Below are 24758 nucleotides of genomic sequence, written 5' to 3'. Positions count from 1 at the left end.
TGTCATAAGTGACTTGACCAGTTCCTTGTTTTTCACCATCTAGGCTATTCTGCTCTTTTGCTAGTATGAACAGGGCTGCAGCCACATTCCTTGCACATATGTCATTTTTGCAGCATAACTTTCTGGAAGTGGAATTGCACTACCTTAGAATATTATGAATATTCCTCAGTATAAGCTGTGTATGTTGGTAGAAGCTTTCTGCCTTGTCCTAGAATAAAAATATACATTGTATGCAGTTGTCCAATGTGAGAAATAGTTTCATAATCTTCTGAACTGTGTTTTTTGGTTATCTTGGAAATAGAAGATTAGATTTTCACAGTTGTTACTAACCAGATAAACATTGTAATGATCTGTTTTCTTCTTGGCAGATCGTCCAGTGACTTATTTGTATAATACGCTGCACTATTATGAAATGCACCTGAGAAATCGTGAAAGTCTCAAACGAAAACTTGTCCATGCGATCATTGGGTCGCTCAAGGATAATCGACCACAGGGCTGGTGTCTAAGTGACACTTACCTGAAATGTGCTATGAATGCACGAGAAGACAATCCCTGGGTCCCAGATGACACCTACTATTGCAAATTGATTGGCAGACTTGTAGATAATATCCTTTTAATTGTGATTTTTTTTCAGACTCTTCAAAAATAACTGTATAGTGATTTATGAGAACATATAGTAGCTTTTTATATATTCCAAAACTTCAGTTTTTTCAAGATTTTTTTTTTAATTTTACTTCTGTAAAAAGGTTTTGAAATCTTAAAATTAGCAGCATCATGCCAGATAGGCAGAAATTTACTTCATTAAAATTTATATTTTAATAAAGACCTTAGAGAAGAGATTCATTTCCAAGAAAAAATCCTATTCCTAAATAAATGCACTATTTACTGCATTTCTTTGCCTCTGGAGAACATAGACTTTTGTTGCTTTAAATAAATCCTTGAATTTTTTAAAAAACATTAATAGATATTAATAGAAATTTTCCTTTTTTTAGTGAAAAAGATTCTATATTGGTATTTTTATTTCTTCTATCTCATTTTAAGTTATTAGCACACTATACTTAATAAATCTACACACCATGCCACTATTTACTAGATAGAGCAATTTTACATGAAAGGGCATGATTTATTTTCCTACACAAAGGAATTATTTCCTGAAGTAAAAGAATTACTCATTGTAAACTAATTTTCTTATTAACTATCCTTTAGCTATTAAATAGGTCAAGAGAGCCTGGGGATACTGTGGTTGCGTCCACAGCTGTCATGTCACAGTTGTAACACTTCAGTAAGAGCAACCGTTTATACCTAGGGTTGATCACATGGTTACTATTGATATATTTCAGTCACGTCAAACTTATTTGTATTTGGTTTGTATTATTTGCCTCTTAAACTCTCTGATAAGTCACTTGGGGGCTCATTATCAGATAAATTGATAATCAGATGAGATGTTTACATGTGAAACATTTTGAAAACTGTAAAGCACTATACAAATGTGAGCCATAAATCTCAAGGTAATCAAAGTTATTGCTTTAATCATCTGCACCGATGGCTGGCAAATCTCCTGGTCCATTTCCAAACTGTGACTGGAGATTCAATGAGTTTCCCAACCCTGCTGCCCACGCACTGCATGTTACTTGTGTGGAGCTCATGGCCTTGGCTGTTTCAGGCCAAGATGTTGGAAATGCTCTTCTCAATGTTGTCCTAAAAAGGTGTGTATCCTGTTTTATGTCATAAGATTCATTGTTTATTTGTAGAAGATGTTACTTTACTTGGAGCTGTTAGACAAACCTGTTGTGCCAAGGCCAGCGCACACTGAATAGTAACTGTCTTTCAGTTCCAGATCTTGTCTTTGTGATAGAGGTGGAATGGAATGATCCCTGAACAGGGTCAGAAGACCTGGGTTTGTTCCCACTCTACTCTATTTGCTGTTTGATGTTAACTTAGGAATAATGTTAACTTCTCACTAAAGACAGTCTTTCAAGACTTCTTTCTTAAAGATCAACATAAAATAGGGGCTAATGATTGGAGAAGACATATAAATAAGTGAAATCTTTCAGCCCAGCAACCATTGTTAAAGGAGACAACCAAAAAAAAAAAAGCCTTGTTTTTGTGTATATTAAATTTTTACTCAATAAAAATCCATTGTAGTTTTATTTTTTATTGGGGTAAGTCAGTTATCAGCCCCCAAATTATGTGTGTTCTCAAAATAAGATCCATTGTCAACTATGTCAAATGTTTTTATAATTTCACATTTTTATTCTTTTTTTCTCACCAACAGTCAGCCTTTAGTGCCAAGAGAGAACATTACATCATGGATGAATGCAATTGGATTGATCATCACTGCCCTACCAGTAAGTTAATCATTGTGATTTGTACATAGTTAATAGGATGCACTGTTCTCTTTCAGCCAAAAGAATAAAATGCATGTAAGATGCTCTTGTATATGGACATCATGCAATTAGTGAAGTGTTTCATATTTTTTTAAGTTTTCACATTATTATTGCTTCAAAAATCTACAGTGGCTATTTTGTTTGCCTTTTGCATCAGATCTAAATAAATCTACCTGACTTGCAAGTTCCTGCATCCTTTGGTCTCACCTCACTTATTCAACTTTAATTTTCACATTAAAATCTGATCTGCCTTTGACTCCTTAACACGTTATGTATCTAGAGCCTTCGCTTCTGCAAATGATGCTTGTTGAGACACGTTTCAGGTACTTCTGCCATGTAAGAGAATATACCAGAACCTTGTTCCTTCTGTCACCTGCTTTGAAGCCTCCTCGTTTTTCGCTGGCCTGGGGCTTGCTTCTTCAGTGAAGCCTTCTGTGATTTCTCTGCTCATGTGAAGTCTCCCTTCTGTGACCCCCGCAGTGTCTAGTCAGTACCACACAGTTGTCTGCTGCAACATCTTTGAATGTCAGTAATGTTGTCTAAACCTGTACTTCCCAAACTTGTCTGATCATGAACCTTTATGAATCACCTTTTTCAAACACACCTCCTATATATATATTTATGAATTATGAATATGTACCAATGTTATTTGTGGAGTAAATATAGGTAAAGCCAATTTATTGTATAGTGACTATTAGATACTAAATGAACAGACACGCATATGGAGCCCTCTAACAGACACTTCTCCCCAGGTTGTTACTAACTTAATTTGGACTCATTACGAAGCCACACAAAGACACAAGCTGGATAAGTAGAAAACATTAAAGAGTGAGAAAGTGCTATTATTGGGGGCCTTGGAGTAGAATACTGAATATGGGACGGACTACTGGATAAATGATAATTTTCATCAGGGTTTCTTCTGGTTTTAAAGGAGCCATATTGGATTGTCCTTCACGATCGAATTGTGAGTGTTATCAGTAGTCCCAGCTTGACGTCTGAGACAGAGTGGGTCGGCTATCCGTTCCGCCTCTTTGATTTCACCGCTTGCCATCAGTCTTATTCGGAGATGAGCTGTAGTTACACATTAGCTCTGGCGCACGCCGTGTGGCACCATTCTAGCATCGGGCAGCTTTCTCTCATTCCCAAGTAGGTATTATGATTTCTTAAAGACATTTGACTTTTCATTTTGTTTTTGTTTTTTAATCTCATTTACATGTGAGGTATTCATCTTATTCAGCAGAACAACTTACAAAGTAAAAGTCTTAAGTAGTTTCTAGATCATTAGAACATCTCCTTTATTTTAGAATTATTTGAAGAAAATTAATTTGTATGTATAAATAATAATCTGGTATCTAGTTTTCCATTACCATTTTGGGAGACTTAATCAAATGCTTTTTCCAGAATATATCCCAAAAGTTGCATTTTGAACTGTATAATCATATTATCCTATTTCCTGATTATTTTCTTGACTGTATAATTGGTATTAATTAGATTCAAATTTCTTGAGAATGACCTTTATATTAGGTTAGTTATTCTCTTTTTATTTCAAGTAATTCACGTTCTGTCATTTGGTAATTTTACTATTATGAATGACTCCTAAATCTGAAGTAATTTATTTCAGTAATTAAATAAAAATAAGAACCAGTGAGAGATGTGAGATTAATTAGAAATGTTACCAAAATTAAAAGAAACTTTAAAAAGTTATTACAAATTTTGCAAATACTCAAGTAGGCTGTATTAAGAAAATTCAAACAATTCAACTGATTTCAAGTCATAAGAAATTTTTATTTTTATCTTTAAATTACAGGTTTCTTACTGAAGTACTTCTTCCTATAGTGAAGACTGAGTTCCAGTTGCTTTATGTGTACCATCTTGTGGGACCATTTTTACAAAGATTTCAGCAAGAGAGAACTCGATGCATGATAGAGGTAAATACAATCTGGGTTTTCTGTGATAAGATTAAGTTCTAAAATGTGTATGTATATAAGTTTCTTCCCCAGTGTTTTTCAAATTGCATGTCATTACCATTAGTAGGAACATCAGTTTAATAGGATCTGAGAGTAATTTTTGAGGACTAGTGTCCCCATGACTTAGTATGCCTGTAATGGTTTGGTGCAGGATGTGTTAAACTGGAGACTCAGGGGGAAATGCTCATCATCTAGGTTGAGAAGAAAAGGACGGAGAAGTGCATTTGAGAAAGTGCACTATAGTACAGAGGAATTAATTAAAATCATGAGAATGGATGAAGTTGATCACCTATAACAACAGTGTAGAGAAAAGAGAAGGAGTCAGGAATAGAAACTTAAAGTTGAGCCACAAAGTGGAACTAAGAAGGTACAGTATACAGGATCCCTGAGACTGCAGGTATCCCAGAAATTGAGAGGTGGTTTCTAGAAAAAGGACTGTCTGTCTCTTAATTTTAAGAGAAATTGCTAAATTAGGAAGAGAAATTGCATTTAAGCCCTAATAGGGGCACTTTCTAGCACTCTGGATTCTATCATAAATGCAAGCGGTATCATATCTCATGTGCATAGAGGTCTGTATGATAGTGACAGTTACTCAGTAAACATGTTATTTTCTGTGCTGCTCTTGTAATGGAGTCCAGCTGCATCATGCTGAATTATTGGACCATTTTTGACCATTTAAATCATTTTGTATTGTTTGTTAAATAGATTGGTGTGGCATTTTATGACATGTTGCTGAATGTAGACCAGTGTAGCACCCACTTAAACTACATGGACCCCATCTGTGATTTCCTGTATCATATGAAGTATATGTTTACTGGTGACAGTGTAAAAGAGCAAGTAAGTTAACTCTATTTTTTAATGATGTTTAGTTTAGAAAACTTGAACATATGATAGACTTTTTTGTTTGGGTAAGTGGGGTTTTTTTTCTTTGTTAGTTATTTTCTTTTAAGGGGATATGGTTAATAGACCTTTTTAGGCAATGAGAATATTATTCTAGATATAGTATTAAAGTAAATGCCTGTTATAATGTCTCACACTTTTCCCCCTTGGTATTTGCAACAAAACATCTGAAAAAGACCTGGGGGTTTATTAATAGTAAACTCACGAGGAAGAAACCGTGCAGTATGGCTACCAAAAAGATCAGAGAGGCCCTGTGTTAGGAGTGCAGGGGGCATAGTTTTCCCACAGTGATTACGGTAGACCGTGAGGACGTCAGACAGATTGCAGCATGACTAGAAGACTAAAGCCAGAGGGTCAAGAGAATAACTAATGAAAGGTATCTGAAGGAATCGGGGATGCTTAACTTGAATGTTTGAAGTCCTAGGAAATTACTTGTGTCTTCACTGTTTGGGGGTAGCCATTTGGAATGGGTATTAAATTTGTTTTCTGTTGCAAACACAGTCTGGTGGAGTTAAAGGGAGGCACATTCTGACTCAACATATAAAGAGCCTCTCCCTGGTAGGACTGTCTCTGAGTGGAAAGGACCTCCTTAAATCATAACTGAGTTTCCTGTCTATGGGAAACAGAATCTTGGCTGCTTTAGAAGGGTGGAGGGAAAGCGGATAGGTGAGGTTAAGTGATCTCCCCTCCAAACTTTAAAGTTATTTCTCTCTAAAATGAGAAAGGCAGGTAAACTGATATATATAAACATATGAGTCCTAGTCTACAGGATCCATTCCTTGGAGCTGGGGCCCTGGGGTGGGGAGGGTCTTGACCTTTCTGCCTCAGCAGGACTGTCAAACAGAGCTGAGTGGGAACCGATACAGAAATGTTCTATTTAGCATATTCCTTATATTTGGCCCTAAGAAACTTTGACACAAGGGAATACAGAAAGGAAGAATTATTAATGGACTAATCCTTCTTGGTAAGATCAGAGAACATTTGAGTAAAGCTGAGAAAGCAATGGAACTGCTTGATGCATTTATTTCTTTAAAGTATTGTAAGTAAGAGTAGATCAAATATTAGACTTAGTTGAATTCTAAGTGTAAATCAAAACAAAACAAAAAGTTTTATAGATAAATGTTACGAACATAAGTTATTCAGAGAACTTCAAAATATAAATGTGTTTCATGCTTCTGTGAAGATGGCATTTTAAAAGGATGATCACCCTATTGGATGTGTAGAATTCCCAGTGTGAACTCTGCTAGCTACTGGCAGTGGGGTGACTGGCCAGCTAGGTAAGTGGTATGTTGCTGTAAGTAGCGCATACATGGAGATATATATATATATATATGCATTGCACATACATACATAAAGATAAGGTGTGTGTGAGGGACAGCACTTTTTTTTTCCACATGTAAGAGAGAAATAATTTAATCTGCCTTTGCTAAAACACAGGACATGTAGAGAAACTTCTCACCCACCCCATTCTACTCCGTAGCTTATCATCTCAGGATATGTGTAATTCGCTTCTTTGAAGGTGAGAAACTGAGGTTCTCTGGTTAAAATATTTTTTACTGGGTTTTCTTTTTAGGTAGAAAAGATTATCTGTAATTTAAAACCAGCTTTAAAACTTCGTCTTCGATTCATCACTCACATTAGCAAGATGGAACCGGCTGCAGTGCCTCCACAAGCCATAAATAGCGGGTCGCCAGCACCCCAGTCTAATCAGGTGCCAGTGTCTTTACCAGTAACTCAGTGATGTCAGGTGTGCTGGGGAGAAAATGGAAGTGCATCCGTCTTTGAAGGTGGACTCGAGTCTGTTAAACCTGAACATGGTTGTGCTATGTCATGATGCAGTAGAAGCCATGATGTTCAGATTGTTTTATTTTGATTCAAAGGGTGAATCTGTTGAGCTCCAATTCCCATCTCCCTGTCTGTGTTTTTGTCCTCCAGAGATCATCAGGCTATGTGTTGTCATATCCATAACAATGTATTCAAGCTACCCGAGAATGTGGAAGTATCTGATCAAATGACTTTTACTAGACACTCAATCTTTCCCATTTTGACCATTGTTTTTGTTTTAATTTTTTATTATTAATGACTTATTCAGTCTTCAAGTACATTTTTTAAAGGCACCACACATGTAAAATAGTTATTACAAAGCCTTTTATATTTAAATCTCTTTCAGTGTATCTTTGGGATAACAGATATTTGTCAAGTAAAGGACTCTAGATTTCATTGCATTATAGGAGCAGACAGTTTCATATTCTTTTAAAAATGGCTTAAAATTTTTATCATGGATTTCCAAGTAAAATGGACTCATTTCTATTGAGGTAGATTGGCAAGTTTTTGCCTTTTCTATGGACTTGAACTTACTATATGAAATGAGTTGGAAGCCATGTATGAAAATAACATAGCTAGAAATGCATAAGCTTAATAAAATCATGCTTAAATGGTGATTCTTCAATCTCTGTTTTTAAAAATAAAGTAATTGCTTTTTCAGGGTGACGTTCTCACCTGGTAGATTATATGATTCTTTGAATTTTTATAATCTTAAAAGTTTTAAATATTTATATTTTTAAATATCATGTACATTTTTGGTTCTTTAGGGGTTATTAGATTTTGAGAGACATACTGTTAATTGGCGGGAAGGGGCATTAAGATTGTAAAATAATTATTGAAATCTTTTGAATGAATAAACTGATTAATTACTCAATTTGAATGAGCGTCTGCTGTGTGCCAGGCAGTGTACTGGCTGGGTTAGAACAGAGGACTGGGCAGCTTCCATGAGTTGTACCCTAGAGTTGGTGACTGACATTGACCTAGGCATTAAGAGTTACTGATTTTTCCAGAAAAGAATTAGTGAAGTTTAACCATCTGTACCTCAAATTTTTATTTCCAGATACATTCCTCCTAGACCTTTATCTCTTCGTGGCTCATATTATTATAATCACTAAATCTTTATTTGCCATGCAAGGGCAGTTTAAATTTTATATAATAGTATAAGCAAAAAGCTAATAATATTTTTAAAATTCTCCAGAAATTTTATGCAAGAGATGATTTCAAGTATTACTCTTAACATGGTCTCAATATATTCTTGCTACCTTGAGGAATATATTGCTTTGAGATCCTAAAATGGGAATAATTATAACACTGGTATTATACGAATATAATAAAGGAAATGAAAATCAGTTTCACTTTCTCAGGGACATACACATTCCAATTAATTTATAAAAAATCAATTTTTTTCTCTCTGGCTTAAAAAAGGGAATATGACTTTCCCCAGTTAGACTTTTAAGAGATTATTTTAATCAGAGACATTAATAGAAGACAGAAGCTTTTATTTGTGTTTAGAATGCAGCTGAGGTAAAAAATATTTATTACATCCTAAAGTTTTTCTTTTTGAAAACTAATCATAACTTTAAGTGGCTCTGTTCAATAGGACTTTCTGCAGTGGTGGGAATAATCTGTATCTGTGCAATCCAGTACAGTGGTTAGTAGCTACCTGTGCCTCCTGAACAGCTGAAATGTGGAACTGAAGTTTTTATTTTATTAAGCTTTAATGAATTTAACCATCTGTGGCTACTCTATTGGACAGTGTACTTTAAAGTAAGATACATCATAATTGTTCTTGTCTAAAAGTAATTCAGTAAAATATTTATCCTCCAAAGTCTATAGTGTCAACAGGTTTAGTTCTGGGTTGTAGGTTGAAAAATCAGATGGTCGAGACTCTTTAACATATAAAGCTGTTATAATAAGAACAACAATAAAAATTCTTTTTTGGAGCTGGCTTCATTCACAGCGTCCACTTGAGTTCTAAAAGGTTGGAGGAAAGGGGAAGAGTTTGCTTCCCTTGTTTTTATTATAGTTTATTCTCATTTATTTTTCCACTTTCTTCACTATATGCCAGAGCCAAGATGAGCTTTTAGGATGTTTAAGGGTTCAACTAATGGGACACTGTGATTGCAGTGAGGAAAGGGTGGGGCATTTGGAAGCCACAGATAATTTTAGGTGAAATCCCTATGTGAATTAACAGAAATTGGAAAATTAAATAAATAAATAGCAGTTTAATTTATTTCCTCTATTTCCTGAAAGATTCTCTGAATATTAGATAGCAGCCATATTTAATATGTCCACCAATGTCATGTTTGAGGTTTAGAAAAGGTAAAACATGATCGTCTAAAATTAATGAACTTGGAGATTGCCCAGGCCTTACGATTACACATTTTACACATGAAGGAACGAGAGCCGGAGAGTTTAAATAGCTTCACCAAGGTCTTACAGTGTTTTGCGGATAATGATTTCACTGTGGCTTTTAAAATATGTATAGTAGTCTTAAGCAAGATAATGTGTGTGTGTGTGTGTGTGTATGTTTTGCATGTATTTAGAAACCTGTGTAGGGATGACAGAATCTTACAAAGAGATAAAGAAGACTTTTTAGGGATTACATCTTTGAACAGCATAGAAATATGGTTTATTTCTTTCAGGTTAGGTAGATTAATCTCCTGCTGTCAAGAGTCCCACTCTATGTGTGGGGGATGATATATATATGTTTGTGTTTATTTTTAATGCCAGCAAGTTTTTATTTGGAAATGAATGCATATTTCTATTTCTAAGGATAAGTTTCTTGCCAAAATGGGATTATAAACTTTTTAATTTCACAAAGGTTAGCTCTTCCATGTCTTGAAGGAGGGAATTGATACAGTTTATACTGATTATACGAATGTTTGCCAAGGCACTTTCCTGAAAGCCCAGATCTTTGGGAGGATAACTCTTAAGTTTAACCGAACAATTAGATTTGCTAATTATGTCATTGGGAGGTTTCCACACTTCCACACTTACTTAGGGGGGTTAAGGTAGTCAGTAGGCTTATGGTTACCCTCCCGAGCAACTCCAAAACAAGCCAAGGTTACTGCTACTGCTGTATTCACTGTTCGAGTTACTTCTTCTGGTGTCTTCCCCAGAGATGGGTTCACTTCCATGATATCTAGTCCTGAGAGGAGCCCTACAACAAATAGAAATAATGTAATTTATTAAATAGTTGACATTTTTAATTTAGTACAGACTGACTTGAAATATTATCCAGGAATGCAAAGAAGTGGTAACAAATGAAAACACTTTAGTCATTGCATCATGTGGTGGGCATTCTGGAAGTGCCAGTTGGGACTTGATTTTCAGATCGAAGAGGTTTAAATATTTATCAGCCAGGCGTACACTTTCTTCTTCATTAACTCAGATTGTTACCTACCTGTTTTGTAAATTTCTTCTGTGAGGTAGAGACCTTCTCTGTAAGACAGACCCCCCTGGACTGGTGTGCCAGTAGCTGGTGTGAAAGACGGATCCAGTCCATCGACATCAAAGCTCAGATGAATTGGCCTTTTCTTTCTTTTACGGGACAGGAAAGGAATTCAGTTTAAAGTTGGTGGTTTAATGTTTAGTAGAAAAATATAGTTCTTACCTTGCTTTATAAAAATAAAAAACCCAGTGAAGTACCGTGATTATACTTACAGACTTTATTAATAACTTAAATTGATTAGTGTCCATAGCAAGTCCTTTTAATAATACTTATTATACACACACACACAAAGCATCATACCTTCCTAGTAGATAGCTGAGTGCTTCTTCCATCACCTTGCCAATTCCTAGTTTATCCACTTCAGTCATTGAAAAGTATTTAATTCCCAGAGTCTTCAAAATATAGCTATGAAAGAGAAGATAGTAAAATAATCTATAGTTTTTAAGGAAGCTAACTATGCTTTCTAATTTTAAAAAAAAAGATCAATGTAGCAAGATACAAAAAATAAGTCTGTGAACTTTACATATATATTAATATATTTTTAATAGCAAGTCAAGGTAAAAATCACCTGAATACATTCATATATTTGTATGGACATGTATGTGTATAAATATATGTAGATATATATAGAAAGAGACTTAGTGTTAAAAATAATTTTTTCTCATTGACTTGACCAGCATGCCTAGCACAAGAAAGGACAAAAAGGAAGCTAAATCACAGCAAGGAATAGACTTACTGTTCCGCAGGGTCCACATCTCTCAGGCCGATATACACAATATCTTTGGCAGACACGCAGGGAGTCACCCAGGAGAATCCTGGGACATCGGGGATCTAAAATTGCAATGTTTCCATTTGGTTATATATACTTCCCTTGAGCAAATCTTACTTCGAAAGTTAAGGACATTTATTAGATTTCACGTATCATACTTAGAACATAAATTTTAAGGAAATCATTAAAAAATAATACAAGATTAAGAACGAAGTGCCTGCCCCACTGTGCTACCCTTAATCACTTTGGCTTTACCCAGCCTCAGTCGGTGGGCCAGACCTAACCAGAGTCATTTGTCAGCATTTTCCTTTTCCATGCCCCATTTCAGTGGGGCCTCACTTTCCCAGAACTCTTCTATAAAGAAATCAGTATGTTTCCATTACTTTCATAGCTTCCTTTCCTTCTCTTTCTCAATGCTTAATCGAGAAGATGGCTTAGAGTGGCTGAAGGGAATTTTTTATCAGAACTTCGGTTTGACCAAATCTTCGAATGTCCTGGAGGCAAGTTTGGCTGTTCCCATAAGCTAGCTACACATTTTGCATGTGTATAAACCTACCTCTTTGGTCATCTGTTGAGAAAACAACACTTGTGACATTTAGCAGAAGGAGGTTTGGATCCCCAAGTCTCATCACAAAGGCCAACGGACTACAATTGTATCAATAAAAATCATTATGGACCAATGTTAAATCTTATTCTGGAATTTCATCTTACATCTTTTAGAAAGGAAATTTCCAGGGAGCAAGGAGGTAATTCTTCCTCTTGTGATTTAGATGTATGCTTCTTACAGTAAAAATATTAAATAATAAACCATAATAATCCACATTTAAAAACTCCATTTGTAAAAAGGCCCTGTGGTGTGAAGGGGTCACTTGGTAAGAATGAGCGGCAATGGGGCATGTAGGAGAAAGAGGAGGTACTGGGAGACCATTCCTGCCCTTGCCTTGCTACACATTTGGCAAATTTGTTAAACTCCGAACCTCTGCTAACTTGCTTACAAATGATTACTCTCTGCCCCACCTACTAAAAAGGGTAATTTAAGACTCAAAAGGGAAGCTACAAATGAAGTCAGTTTGCAAACTATCAAGTAAGGTAGAGGTACAGAACCTCACCACCTTTATCCACCACCCATTGCTTACTGGCTGCTGGGAAAATGGTTTGAGAAATTAACCAAGAATAAGGTGGCAGAGGAGTTCTTACTTCCGCTCCAGCTCCTGAGCTTCTGTTAACAATAATTCTTTTGTAACCAAATATCAACCGGCTGTTTACCTTTCCCTTTAGTTCCTTCAGGAGGAAAGACACAGGTTGTCCATGCAGGTTCCCAGTGGTGGTTGTCAGGGGAGTGTTGACGTCAGTGTGGGCATCCACCCAAATGACACAGAGATCCGGGTGGACCCTGGCATGGCCAGAGATGCTGCCAATCGCCAAACTTTAGAGGAAAATTTTTGTGTGAACAGCAAGTTTGCAAATATCATTACATCCACCCTATGGTTAACACAATATTCTCCCCTGGTTTTCCTTTAAGTCAAAATAGTTAATATTTCTGAGAGGTTTTAAACTGGAGATGCCAATTAAACAATTATAATAATAAAGTATAGCTTACACTTAATACTTACTAGCAAGTTATATTTATTCACTTCAGTGACATTATTTTAAAAATCGTATTTTTTTTCAAAACCACCTTCTAATAAAATTACAAATTACAGTTTAAATTAAAAATTAAAAATTAAATGTGTGTAAAGACATTAGCCACACAAGAAATTTTTTAGCACGTGACACTATCCACTTCATAGGGTTAAATCAGGCCTGTTTTCTGAACTCTCATCTCAATAAACACTTAATTCTCCCAAGTGAATTATGACAGAGTCTATTTTTCTTAAAATCAATTTATTTTACAGTCGGCGAGCACCTTTCAGAAGTCCTTACATCCGCTTTAGCCAGCGTATCCTGGGAGCTCACTCACTCTATTCAAAGCTCAGATTCTCCACCAGAACTTTCTACCCTCCTGCTACGCATTGAAAGACTCAGCCAGGTCCAGAACACTCAAAGTTCATCTCAGACACTCCAGGCTCCAGAAAACTTGCGGGAATGGAAAAGCTAAATAATATCTAACACGAAAGTTATGAGATCAGGATGTGCCATACGATGCTTGCATTCTCCCACTTGTGAATGTTCAAGTACCATCCAGAGAATCGTGCACTTTAAGATTCTCAGAGTGGAAGCAGTCATGCCTCGATGCTTGGCTATTGATGGTTCAGCTTGATGTTTGTTTCCCCCTTCAGGTTTCTTTTCTTTTGGCCATCTGCTTCTCTTAAAATTTCCACTTACAAATTTGTCCACTTAAAAAAGAAAGTGAGCCCCAGTTTCTCAGTGGCAGTTGTGTCACAGGAGCCCTGGTAAAAATTTGGCTTTAGAGGAGAAGATGGAGGGGGCTGAAGTCATTGACTCTTGCAGTGAGAGCCATTTGTAATGTTTGTACTTTTTTTTTTTAACATTGATACATATTTATTGTGATATATAAGCAATAAAGAAAGAAACTAAAAGGAAATCAAGTTTGTCAACTGCACACTAGACATTTTTAAAACGAGTTCATGAAGGTATATATTCAATACCTAGATTAAATAAAACAGAACTGTGTCATATTTAAATAAAATCGTGGGTCAATTAAGTTTTACCTACAGTTTCCAAAGTATGAAATATTAATATAAAAGATGGCATTTCTAGAATGGGTTACTCAAGGTGCCGTGCATAGAGTGGTTAGGAGCATGGGCACTGGAACCATATAACCTGGCTTCAAATCCCAGCCATGGGCCTTTTTAGGCAGGTGACCGTGGGAAATTTATCTAACTTCTCGGTACCTCAATTTTTTATCTTGAGAACAAAGATATTAACAGCAACTACCTTGAAGAGTTGTTGTGAGGATTTAAGTTATGATGTTTGTACTTTTGATCTAATCACACTTCTTCTGCTAACACATCCTAGGACCCTGAGAGTAAACATGGAAAGAGGCGTGGGCAAAAATCATCTTTGCTATGTTGTTTGTAATGGTGAAAATTTGAAAATGACCTGAATGTCGAACAATATGCATATATATAGTGATATATCCTTGATGAAAAATTATGCAACAGTAAAAAATGCTTGTCTATATCATGAAGTAACATAAGGAAATTTGTAGTGTAGATTAAGAATAAAACATAGAATAACTCACACACACAATTGTTAAATACAGCCATATACAAGGAAAAAGTTACAAAGGAAGAAACATGGAGATTTTCAAAATTCTGGTGGAAATGATTGTTAGAGAACTGAAATTGCCACTTTGTTTCATTTATATATTTTTATTTCAAAATTTTTATAATGATTACTTTTATAACAGGAAACACACACTTTAAATTTTGAACTAAATTGCTTCTATTATCAATAACCAAGTATAATATGCTGACTATGAATTTCCTCAGTGCTTATTTATTTAGATAGGGAAGCCCGAATATTTTGCTGAAATCCACTCATAGGTCATGTATTTTCTGCTGTGATAGACAAAGATAATGCAAGAATTTAAACAGAGCTAAATCTGTGGTTCCAAAATAAAGTGGTAATCAATAAGATCAAAAGAAAAAAGGCAGAAAATTTGATATAAAATATTGATCAATGTTTTCCCTTCCTTATTTACTCTCTTCTCATGGTCTTGGTTATACTTCCTTTGCGGTATTTGTGCCAGAGCCCCAAAGAGATAATCAGGAAATCAGACCTGTGGTCTCCACCCAGTACCAGGCTTGTCCGTCCGCTTTTCTTAATTTCTGCCACCACGTCAGCCAGCTGTTCATTTGCTCTTCCCACAGACCTTGGGTTCTTCACAATTTTAAAGGGACTGTCATTAGGGACTTCAGCAAAGGACAGGTCCCCATAATCTTTCACATCACATTCTATAATTAAAATTAAAAGTTTCAGGTTACTAAGTAAAAAAAAAAAACAAAACCATCTGTAGGATGATTCCAATTTTATTAAAAAGTATATTTGCCAAAAAAAAGAGGCTTACAGTCTTCACAGCTGTCAAAACTTATTGAAGCTTGAATTTGAGTGACATTATTATTCCACCTTTGCTGCGAACAGGTGCCTGCTGTATACCTCATTCTCTGTAAATGCTTCTTGAAATGAGCCAGTTAGGCTAGACACAGAAGTCTAACAGTGGTAACCTTCTCATCTGGGCTTAATGGGTGGCATCACTGTCTTGGTCTCTGTCTCTCTGTTTATGTGCTTTCTACTCGTCGACAATAAGCATGTTTTGTATATGTAATAAAAATAGTATTTTAAAAGAATATATATGTATGTATATGTATATGACCAGAAGAAAATCCACCAGTATTTAGAATTTAGAATTAAAATTTAGAATTAGAATTTAGAATTTGAATTAGAATTTAGAATTTAGAAAAAAATTTTCTAAATTTTCTGACACTATAAAAACAGTCCTTGATTTCAGTCCAACCTGTCACCTGCTGAAGCAGAGCTCAGCTCGCTGCTCTGTCCATTGGACCTGCCTCATAGTGGCATTGTCTGAATTAAATAAGAACACATGGTTAGCAACGAGCCTAACACTTCCGGGAGGTCAGGAAATAAAGCCTCTATTATTATACTGTTTTAATAAGGAGAAATTGCAGGTCACCCAAAGTTTCTAAGGACCCAGGTACACTTCCTAAAAGGCCCTGCTTGGGCTTCAAGGTACAGAGTTTCATGTACAACTGTGGTATGGGCTCACTGCAGTGTGCTCTAACCTAAGTAGTCATCGTACACATGTCACTGTGTGTCTGTGGCTCAGTAACATCTTCGAGAGGTTCAATCTGATGTAAAATGTGACCAAATTACGCTTCTTAACTGAGGAACTGGTCTAGGCCATTTACCCAAGGTTTCTGTTCCCTTTTCGGGTTTTTTTTTTAGCTTTATGAGGTATCATTTTTGTTCACTAAAATTCACTTATTTTACTTATTTATTTTAATTGAAGTACAGTCAGTTACAATGTGTCAATTTCTGGTGTACAGCACAATGTCCCAGTCATGCATGTATACATATATATATATTCCTTTTCATATTCAAAATTCACTCATCTTAAATGTACAGGTCAACCAGTCTTAGAAACATCTATAGTCTTGCAACCATCACCATAATCAAGAATATGAAAATGAATATATGTATGTATATGTATGACTGAAACATTCCGCTGTACACCAGAAACTGACACAACATTGTACACTGACTATACTTCAATAAAAAAAGAACGGAAATTCAAAAAAAAAAAAATAAGGGCAGCAAAAATTAAAAAAAAAAAGATTTAGAACATTTTCATTACCTTCCAAAATCCCCTCATGCCCTTTTATGGTCAATCCCGTCTTTTCTGGAATGTCATATGAATGCAATCATACAGTATGTAGGCTTCTGTGTCTGGCCTCTTTCACTCGGCCTGATGTCTTCGAGATTCTTGACGGTGTCTGTAGTCTGTTCCTTTTTATTGCTGGGCACTATCCCATAGTATGAATGTACCACTTTTTACTTCTCCACTCACTGGGTGATGGGCATTTTGTTGTTCCCATTTGTTGGCTTTTATAAATAATGCTGCTACAAACCTTCAAGTAGAAGCATTTGTAGTGTATGTTTTCACTTCTCTTGGGTAAATATCTAGGAGGAGATTTGCTGGGTTGTGCGGCAAATATTGATTTAAGAACCTGGCAAATTGCTTTCCAAAGTGGCTGTATCATTATGCATTCCCACCAGCAATATATGAGGATTCCAGTTACTCCATATCCTAGCCAACACTTCATCAGGGTTTTATATATAAAGATGATGTTTGCTTTGGACTACACTTTAAAAATGTATATCACTTTTCACTTGTGTGGTGTGAATATGTGCCTATATGTATATACATGTGTGTGTGTGCATTCATACATACACACTATGCAAACACTAGGCACTATTATTATATTACCATTTTATTTAATTTCCTTTTACAAATTGGGGTCCTCTTGCTGGTAATGCACTTCTTGCTGTCCCTGGCTTTTTATTTCAATTCCCCTGACTCCCCACCCACCCACCCCTACCAGCCCAGTTCTTGCACACACAGATTCTCATACAATAGTCTGGCTGGAAAGACAAAACATCTGAGTGAGGCTATTCATCCAACAGTATTTATTAAGCATTCTCCACATTGCAGCTTTTTTAATAGATGTACTTGTAAGGTGATAGCCAGAGCTGCAATTCTGCAATTCTGCAATGTACTATAAATGTCACTCCAGACAGACTCTCTTTTAGCAGAAGCCTGCTCCTTCCTTCAGCGTGGGAAGGAAGTCAGGCTGATCATTTTTCAACTTAAAAATTACCTTGTTCAAACTAGTGGCTGCCAGTCGGGAGTGGGAGGAGGAGAAAGGTAATATAGGGGTAGGGATTAAGAGGTACAAACTATTATGTATAAAATAAGCTACAAGGATATATTGTACAGCACAGGGAACATAGCAAGCATTTTATAACTATAAGTGGAGTGTAACCTTTAAAATTGGGCATCACTATATTGTACACCTATAACTTATATAATATTGTACATCAACTATACTTCAATAAAAAAATTAGTAATTTTTTAAAATTACCTTGCTCTTTAAGTTTCTCAAGCAGACCAGCCTTTCTCAATACTGTAGGGCCTTCTTCCACCCCTCCTCGTGGCTGAACAATTTAAAAATACAGTAATTCAGACAGGATCAGGACCATCAGATGCCCATTAGGAACCCTTTTCATTAACCTTATGAAGAGTAACAATCTTTTTTGAGTACCTACAGAGCCAGGAATTTACATTATCTCTTTTAATCATCACAGCAAGGTAGACTGAAATACTGCTATGTCAAATACGAGGATCGAGAATCAGAAAGGTTACAGCATTTTCCTACAGGCACACAGCTAACAAGTGGCAGAGCCTTAGTTCACATCCAGGTCCAAAACTTGCATGTCCTCTTCCCATCACACCCTGTCACCAACACAGTGAACACAGATTTTGCACAAAAGCACTCTGATAGATAGAAATAATGATTAAAAGGAGAGGGCTTCTGTCTTGGAGTAACTAGCAAGCTAACAGGGGACCTGGGTTTTTAATCTCAGTTAGATCACTTGGGAGATTTGCTTTAAGACAGATACAAGATGTCACAGCCACAAAAACAGGGTGCTCCTGACTCTGCTGGGGCCTAATGTGTCAGGGAAGACTGCGTGGAGCAGACGACATTTCAGCTCAGTCCAGCAACAAGAGTAGGTATTCAGGAAGCCAGATAGGATGATGGAGAAACTTTACAAACCAGGAGAACAACCTCAGTAAAAACATCAGGCAAACAACAACAAAAAAAGGTATGGCACGAGAGAGACTTCCATGCAAGTCCTCATGGTATTAAGCTAGGGCTCTTGGGGAGAAAGCCGGCAGCAGGGAAAATCATCACCCAGGAGCTGAAATCATGAAAACCAACCCAGTATTTCAAGTTCTGACCTGCTTAAGTACAGGTGGCATAATTCTACCCTTGTCATTTTACATCAGGGAAGCTCACACACTTCATTCCTGCAGTGAGTCTTCTCCAGACTTCTGGCAGAATAGCCATCTAAAGAAGCAGTTCTTTTATGTGTCTCTCTGATTCTAATTTCCAACAGGGCTTTTCAATACAGAAAGTTACTTTGTGTGTGTGTGTGTGTGTGTGTGTGTGTGTGTGATGGGAAGAAATGCCAAAAGGCTGGTGTGTCTGTCCCTAGGATTGCACTGTAGCACCAAACTAAACAGATATTTCTTCCTAAATCAAATTGCTAGAGGACCTGCCCTGGCTGCCCAGCAAGTCCTCCATGGCAAATCCCTGTCCCTGGCAGCAGGGCACCGCGCACGCTCAGCCCGACACATTTTGCTCCTTCAGGGGCGCCACTCCCTTTTTGTCTGACTCCCACCCCCTCATCAAGTAGATAAATTTCTCTTTAAACTCCACTAGAGTGATGCTTGTCTCAGATTTTGCCTTGGTCTTTTGTTTATTTTTGTTTCTTCTCCATTGTTAAATTTCAGGCAGTGACCGTCACCCTCCCAGCACGATATTTTCTACTGCAGGTCTCACGCTTAGTAAATACTCAAAAGTTGTCAATTTGAGAAAACTCCCTGCCCTTTTTCTTTCTCCCATTTAAACTTTAGAATAAATCTTAGGCACCCCTCTAATTGATCCTAAAGTTGCCCCTCAATATCTGCAGGGAATTGGTTCCAGGATGTCTGCAGATGCTCAAGTCCTTTACATAAAATCACGTTAACGTGGACCCTCCATATCCACAGATGTAACCCGCAGATACAGAACCCACAGAAATGGAGGGCCAACCATATAATTACGATAACAGTTGTTCAACTTCCCAGAGCGACACTTTGTAGCGTTCTCTTTTGTCTGATTCAAATCGCCTCTCATGATTGGTCTTTTCTCATTGTTTAATTTATCTGTGCATTTTGGAAATCACTTGATTAACCCAACTGACTTTGAAGGTCCTCTCCAATCCCTAGCTGGCACAACTCTAAGATCCACTATAGATTTAATGATGCACCAATGCAGATCAGGAGCACAGGCACTGGTATCAGACAGTCTTGTATGGAATTATACAGTCAAAGCTATGTGACCTTGAGAAAATTATCAAACCTCTCTGAGCCTTCATTAACAGTAAAATAAATATAAGAAATACCTACCCCATTTTTTAATACCACCTCCTTCCTCCAACCATTGCTTTGCAAGGAAATGTGGCAGGGGATGGAGTCTTTTCTCAGACTCAACCTTCTCTCCTTTGCCTGTTTATTAAATTTTTACCTCCTGTAGGTGTGGACAGAAGGTTATATACTGGCCATTTTTTCTCCTCTATGCTATGGCTTAGTGTAGTCCCTCTCTCTGAGTTCTTACTATTATGAGACAATAAGCTTCATTCTCATGGGGCCATGTTTTAATAAGGAAGAGCTGCAGGGGGCAGGGGGGAAGAATTATGGAGAACAGAGCATGCATCAGACTGTTTTTCAAAATATTATCCCCTAGAGGGGCTGCTATTATCAGCCCAAGGCCTTCTGCTGAGGTCCAGGGACCAGGACATGTTTCGGCCCTTTCTTCCGTCCCTCCCTCCATCTCTCTCTCTCTCCCTTCCTTCCTCCCTTCACTCCTTCAGTTATTTCAGTACGATCTTTTGGTAGAATCTGTTCCAAGAACAGGTGAACACATTGTAGATTTTGCAATTAACCCCAGCATTAAAAGAAACACTTCTGTGTCAGCAAAACGTCCCCGTGTTCCAGGAGAGAACTTTGAAAGATTTCCAGGGGAAGAGAAGCAGTATTGACTGACGGCCCAAATGCAGTCTGCGTCTCTAACCGCCAACCTGTTCCAATTTGTTTTGCAATTTAAAAAAAAGAGAAAAGAAAAAAAAGCCAGAGGGCCGAGCAAGAGTTCAAAACTAAGAGAAGCAAAACGTTGCCCAGGTGGGCAAAGAGAAAGTTCTGAGAAACCTAAAAAAACACCATTTAAAGCAACCACAACCACAAAAATCAGCCTGAGGAGTTTCAATTCACACTTCATCTTGTTTGCCTTTGTTTTTGTTCTTTTCTTCCCCCTATCTTAGTACAGACGCTTGCTGGAGTCAAAGGTGTCTACAGTCTCACTGGATTTGCCAGAATGAATGTGTCTGGGCAGAAGAAAAAGGCTGTATCTTTACGTGTTGCTGGCATGTTTTGGAATCTGGGAGTTTGTTAAATCCATTTGTCCTTTTAACATGGCCAACCTGCAGGCAGGTTTCCTTTTTTTTGTTTTTCTTTTTCCCTCGCGCAAAGAGAGGTACCCGAAGGACTCTACCTAGGCCATGAGCTAACACTTTTATAGAATTATTAAAGCCCTAAAACACTATGAATCACTCCCAAAATTGAGAAGGCGATAATATTTAGGTTATCTACATTTTTAAAAAAAATCTGAAGATTGCTGCCCACCTATAAAATTTTTCTAGGTGTTAGGTAACTAAACTAATGTGTTTTTAGAAAATTCTCGCTCCCTCTACACATGCACGGTGACACCAAAAGCAACGAGAGCGTAGAAATTTAAACAAGTGGCTACAATGCAGAAATAGTCTATTTCCATTCAAATCAGGATATTTTTCTCTGAAAACCTGTGAGAAAAAAATTCAGCAGATTCACGTAGGACTGACTGAGGCAGAGGAGTCATAAGAATAAGAGAGTTTGTAACATAATTTATAGAATGCTGCAAAATGGTGAGAAGCCTTGAAAATAGAGATTTCAGGCCAGGTTGTATCAGGCAGATATTAAGCTTAACACCTTACAAATATCAAAGTTCAAAAGTTTCTAGTAAGTTCTGGTTATTAAAAGCCAGGCTGTTTACTCACCTGGCCCTTTGAAAAAGGAGCTCCGATGATCCCTATGGGTTTTGACTTGGAACTCATGCTCCAGCAGTTCTCACGAGTCCTCCAGCTAGTTGTCACTCTCTACAGCCCTCAGTGGTGGAGGGCATATATTTTTTTTCTATTTATAATTGAGTTGAATCCGTTTACTTTATTCTAATGAGGAAGAGTGGCTCCACCTACTGAACCAAAGAGACAGTCAAGTGGACGTCCAGCAAGTTCAGACTTGGAATAACAATGCATTTTCTGAGTCAAGATCTCTAATTGAGGTTATTCATGTGGCCAGCTCACACCCATTTGACAAAACCAGCTGGTGACAATTTTTCCTAAGCACAACCTTGATTTCCTGATCATAATCATCTTTTCTAGTCAAGATCAGTTAATCATAGCAACAGAAGCAGTGCTGTGTAAACTCAGGTCCAGGCACATACCTGCTCCAGGTCGCTGCATCCTCCTGTGTTGAAAGGGCTGGGACTGGCAGGATGCGTGTCTCACATCCCTTCCAGTCTGACAACTTTGCATTCAGTTTTCACACTAAGATTAATGGTTAATCCACAAGACACACCTCATGCACCACTAAAATACAGTCTCAGGGAAGGCGTCTAAATTCCTTTTCTGGTGATTACTCAAAGAAAATATTAATTGTCCGATTAATAACCCAGAGGTGTTACCATACTAATTGTGAAATCTGGTGTGCAAGAAAATAACAATTATTGGGCTCATAATATTATAATGAAGATATAGACGTAAAAACACCCCCAAGACTGAGTTTTTCTTGTGTGCCATAGGCTGTTCTGTCTTATATTGTCTCTTTTAATCCTTACACAGATTTTATGACCAGCCTCATTATGGATGTTATTTTACTGATGAAGAAACTAACGCTCAGAGAGGTTGCCAAATGTCACATAGAGGAAGAGCCATGATTCAGTCGTAGGCATTCTGGAACCACCTAACTACCAGGCTTCACATTCTAAACTCAGACGAAGTGTCAGCTGTCAGACCAGTGTGCCTCTGGGAAGTTGTTTTTCACAAACATATGGGTTTAGAAGAAATGAGCCTTAAAAAATCCGTCCAACTTTAAAATAACCTGATTATGATTTAAAAGGAAAGTTTATTTAGTAGAAACTAATTTCTTTTTCCTATTGGTAGGTCAGAACATTGTGGACTGTTCAGATTTCATAAGGGCAGAGAATTTTGTCTGTTGTATCTCCACTGCCTAGAACAGTGCTGACAGGTGATAGGCACTCGATACTTATTGAATACGTGAATGAGGAAACCAAGGTCCCACAAGGTTAGGACCGTTTTCCATAGGCTTTCTATCTTTTACTTGTGGATTTCCTTGTAGATCCTAAATAATTACTTGTGGTATTCTGTATAGCTAAACATTAACCTCTTATGGTTTCACATTGCAGATAACTTTTCCTAGCCTGTCAGTAATCTGATAACTTTGTGTATGTCATCACTCAAAATTCTTGATTTTGAAATAGACAATTGAATAATGTTTTCCTTACTCTTTGTGCTTTGGAAGTTTCATTAGCGTTCTTTCTATTATGTATGCATATGCATGACTGGGACATTGGGCTGCACACCAGAAGCTGACACATTGTAATTGTACTTCAATTAAAAAAAAGTTCTTTCTATTCCAAAATCACAAATACATATTTCTATATTTTCACCTATTTGCTTTAGAGTTTATCTTTCACGTTTAGTTCTTTAATTTGTCTGCACCCATCTTTGGATATTGTGTAAGTTTTCCAACTATATTCTCCCCTGTAGAGTCCATCAGTTTCCTCAAGGACATTCACTGAGCAGTCCATCCATTTTGCCTCGTTGATTCGTGCGGTATTTCCTTCATATACCAAGTTCCCCTAAACACATGGGTCTGTCACTGAGCTCTTTCTTCTGATCTGTTGGCTTACTTACCTATGGCTGCACCAGGTCCACACTACATTATTATCACAGCTTTATGATATAAGATATGATACCATTCTTTGGTCAAAAGTAATGTTTTTGCTCTTCTTTTTCAAAATTGATTTAGCTATTTATGGGCTTCTGTTCTTCTACATATTCAGAGTAAGTTGTTGGATTCCTTAGAAAAAAATCCTACTAGAATTTTTACTTAATTTATAGATTAGCCCATAGAGATTTGCTATCTTTCAAATTTCATTATATATATATATATTTTACTCTAACATCTGAAATTTCCTCCTTTATCAAGCTGAGATTGTCTTCCTGTTATTGATCCAGTGGTCATAGCCCTTCAGTCCAAGTAAAACACACTATTTCATGGTTTCATGTCTTTCTTGGGTCTTCTATTGTTAGGGTGAATATCCCCAAATACCTCACCCATTTCTTGTATTACATGATTGCTGCTTTCCTTCGGATCATCAGCTGGGTCTCTCCCTTCAAAACACCTTCTGGCTTCCCCATCCCCTTCTTAAACATGTGGTTCCATTCAAAACCAAGTGCATACATCCAGGTATAGACGGAGTCATTTGGGTCATCCTTGACTTCTCCAGGTCACTGATAAAAATGCTGAACAGGGCAGCACTTATGTAAGAGCTCCTTGGCATTCCACTGGAAACCTCAACCCAGATTGCCATGGACCCAGTAATTAATCATCAATTCACAGACATAGATATTCCCTCAGTTCCCAACTCAACCAGTCCATCTTGTCCACAAGGACATCACAAGGAAAACTACCAGGTGTACATTCTTGCTATACTTTGCCTGCTACCTTTTGTCATCTACCAGTCTGACTTTCCTGTCTAAGGTCATGAGTTGACCCTGACAGACCCTGTTCTTGGTAAATCCATGCTGACTTCTAGTGATCACTGTTTCCTTTTTGTTGTAAACATGTACCATCTTTTCACTCACCAAATCTGTCGTGTCAGGACTTCTAAAGGAGAAGACATCTTATCTATGTCATCCTATCAGAGGTTCACATTTCCCAACTCAATTCTTTCATTTTGGGGCGGGGGGAGGGATTTTTTTTAAGCCTTTCTCCTAATAATACAAACCTATTAACCAATATCTTGCCCATC

The 24758-nt window shown here is 37.1% G+C and overlaps 2 protein-coding genes across 3 annotated transcripts in view; one reads left to right on the top strand and one right to left on the bottom strand.

The window, feature by feature from the left end:
- The window catches only part of MED23 (mediator complex subunit 23), a 37929-nt gene extending 29977 nt beyond the window's left edge, over positions 1-7952 (top strand). For both annotated transcript variants that reach the window (XM_006200055.4, XM_006200054.4), the window contains 7 exons: positions 369-605; positions 1541-1706; positions 2276-2348; positions 3319-3533; positions 4195-4315; positions 5060-5191; positions 6828-7952. In XM_006200055.4, coding sequence (XP_006200117.1) covers positions 369-605; positions 1541-1706; positions 2276-2348; positions 3319-3533; positions 4195-4315; positions 5060-5191; positions 6828-6995 — 1112 coding nt within the window. In that variant the 3' untranslated portion in view covers positions 6996-7952. The remainder of the gene's footprint in view (positions 1-368; positions 606-1540; positions 1707-2275; positions 2349-3318; positions 3534-4194; positions 4316-5059; positions 5192-6827) is intronic.
- Positions 7953-9873: 1921 nt separating this feature from the next.
- On the bottom strand, positions 9874-22011 carry ARG1 (arginase 1). Its single transcript, XM_006200053.4, has 8 exons — positions 21700-22011; positions 17928-18000; positions 15047-15221; positions 12568-12727; positions 11269-11363; positions 10833-10937; positions 10485-10621; positions 9874-10241 (listed from the first exon to the last, which is right to left on the bottom strand). Exons 1-8 carry the CDS (start codon positions 21754-21756, stop codon positions 10075-10077), a joined length of 969 nt encoding a protein of 322 aa, XP_006200115.1. The 5' UTR covers positions 21757-22011; the 3' UTR covers positions 9874-10074.
- Between the last annotated feature and the right edge of the window lie 2747 nt (positions 22012-24758).

The sequence above is a fragment of the Vicugna pacos genome, chromosome 8 (assembly GCF_048564905.1).
Source record: "Vicugna pacos chromosome 8, VicPac4, whole genome shotgun sequence".
Lineage (NCBI taxonomy): Eukaryota > Metazoa > Chordata > Mammalia > Artiodactyla > Camelidae > Vicugna > Vicugna pacos.
Note: the sequence above shows the minus strand (reverse complement) of the source record. Positions and strands in the feature narration are given on the sequence as shown.

What these genes read in the sequence shown, in the direction of transcription:
- ARG1 (XM_006200053.4), bottom strand. Translation starts at nt 21,756, where the DNA reads ATGAGTTCCAAGTCAAAACCCATAGGGATCATCGGAGCTCCTTTTTCA. An exon ending in TGAGAAACTTAAAGAGCAAG is followed by an intron (nt 15,222 to 17,927) that starts GTAATTTTAAAA and finishes TTTTAATTATAG; the next exon opens with AATGTGATGTGAAAGATTAT. An exon ending in CTCAGCTATCTACTAGGAAG is followed by an intron (nt 10,622 to 10,832) that starts GTATGATGCTTT and finishes GTCCCGTAAAAG; the next exon opens with AAAGAAAAGGCCAATTCATC.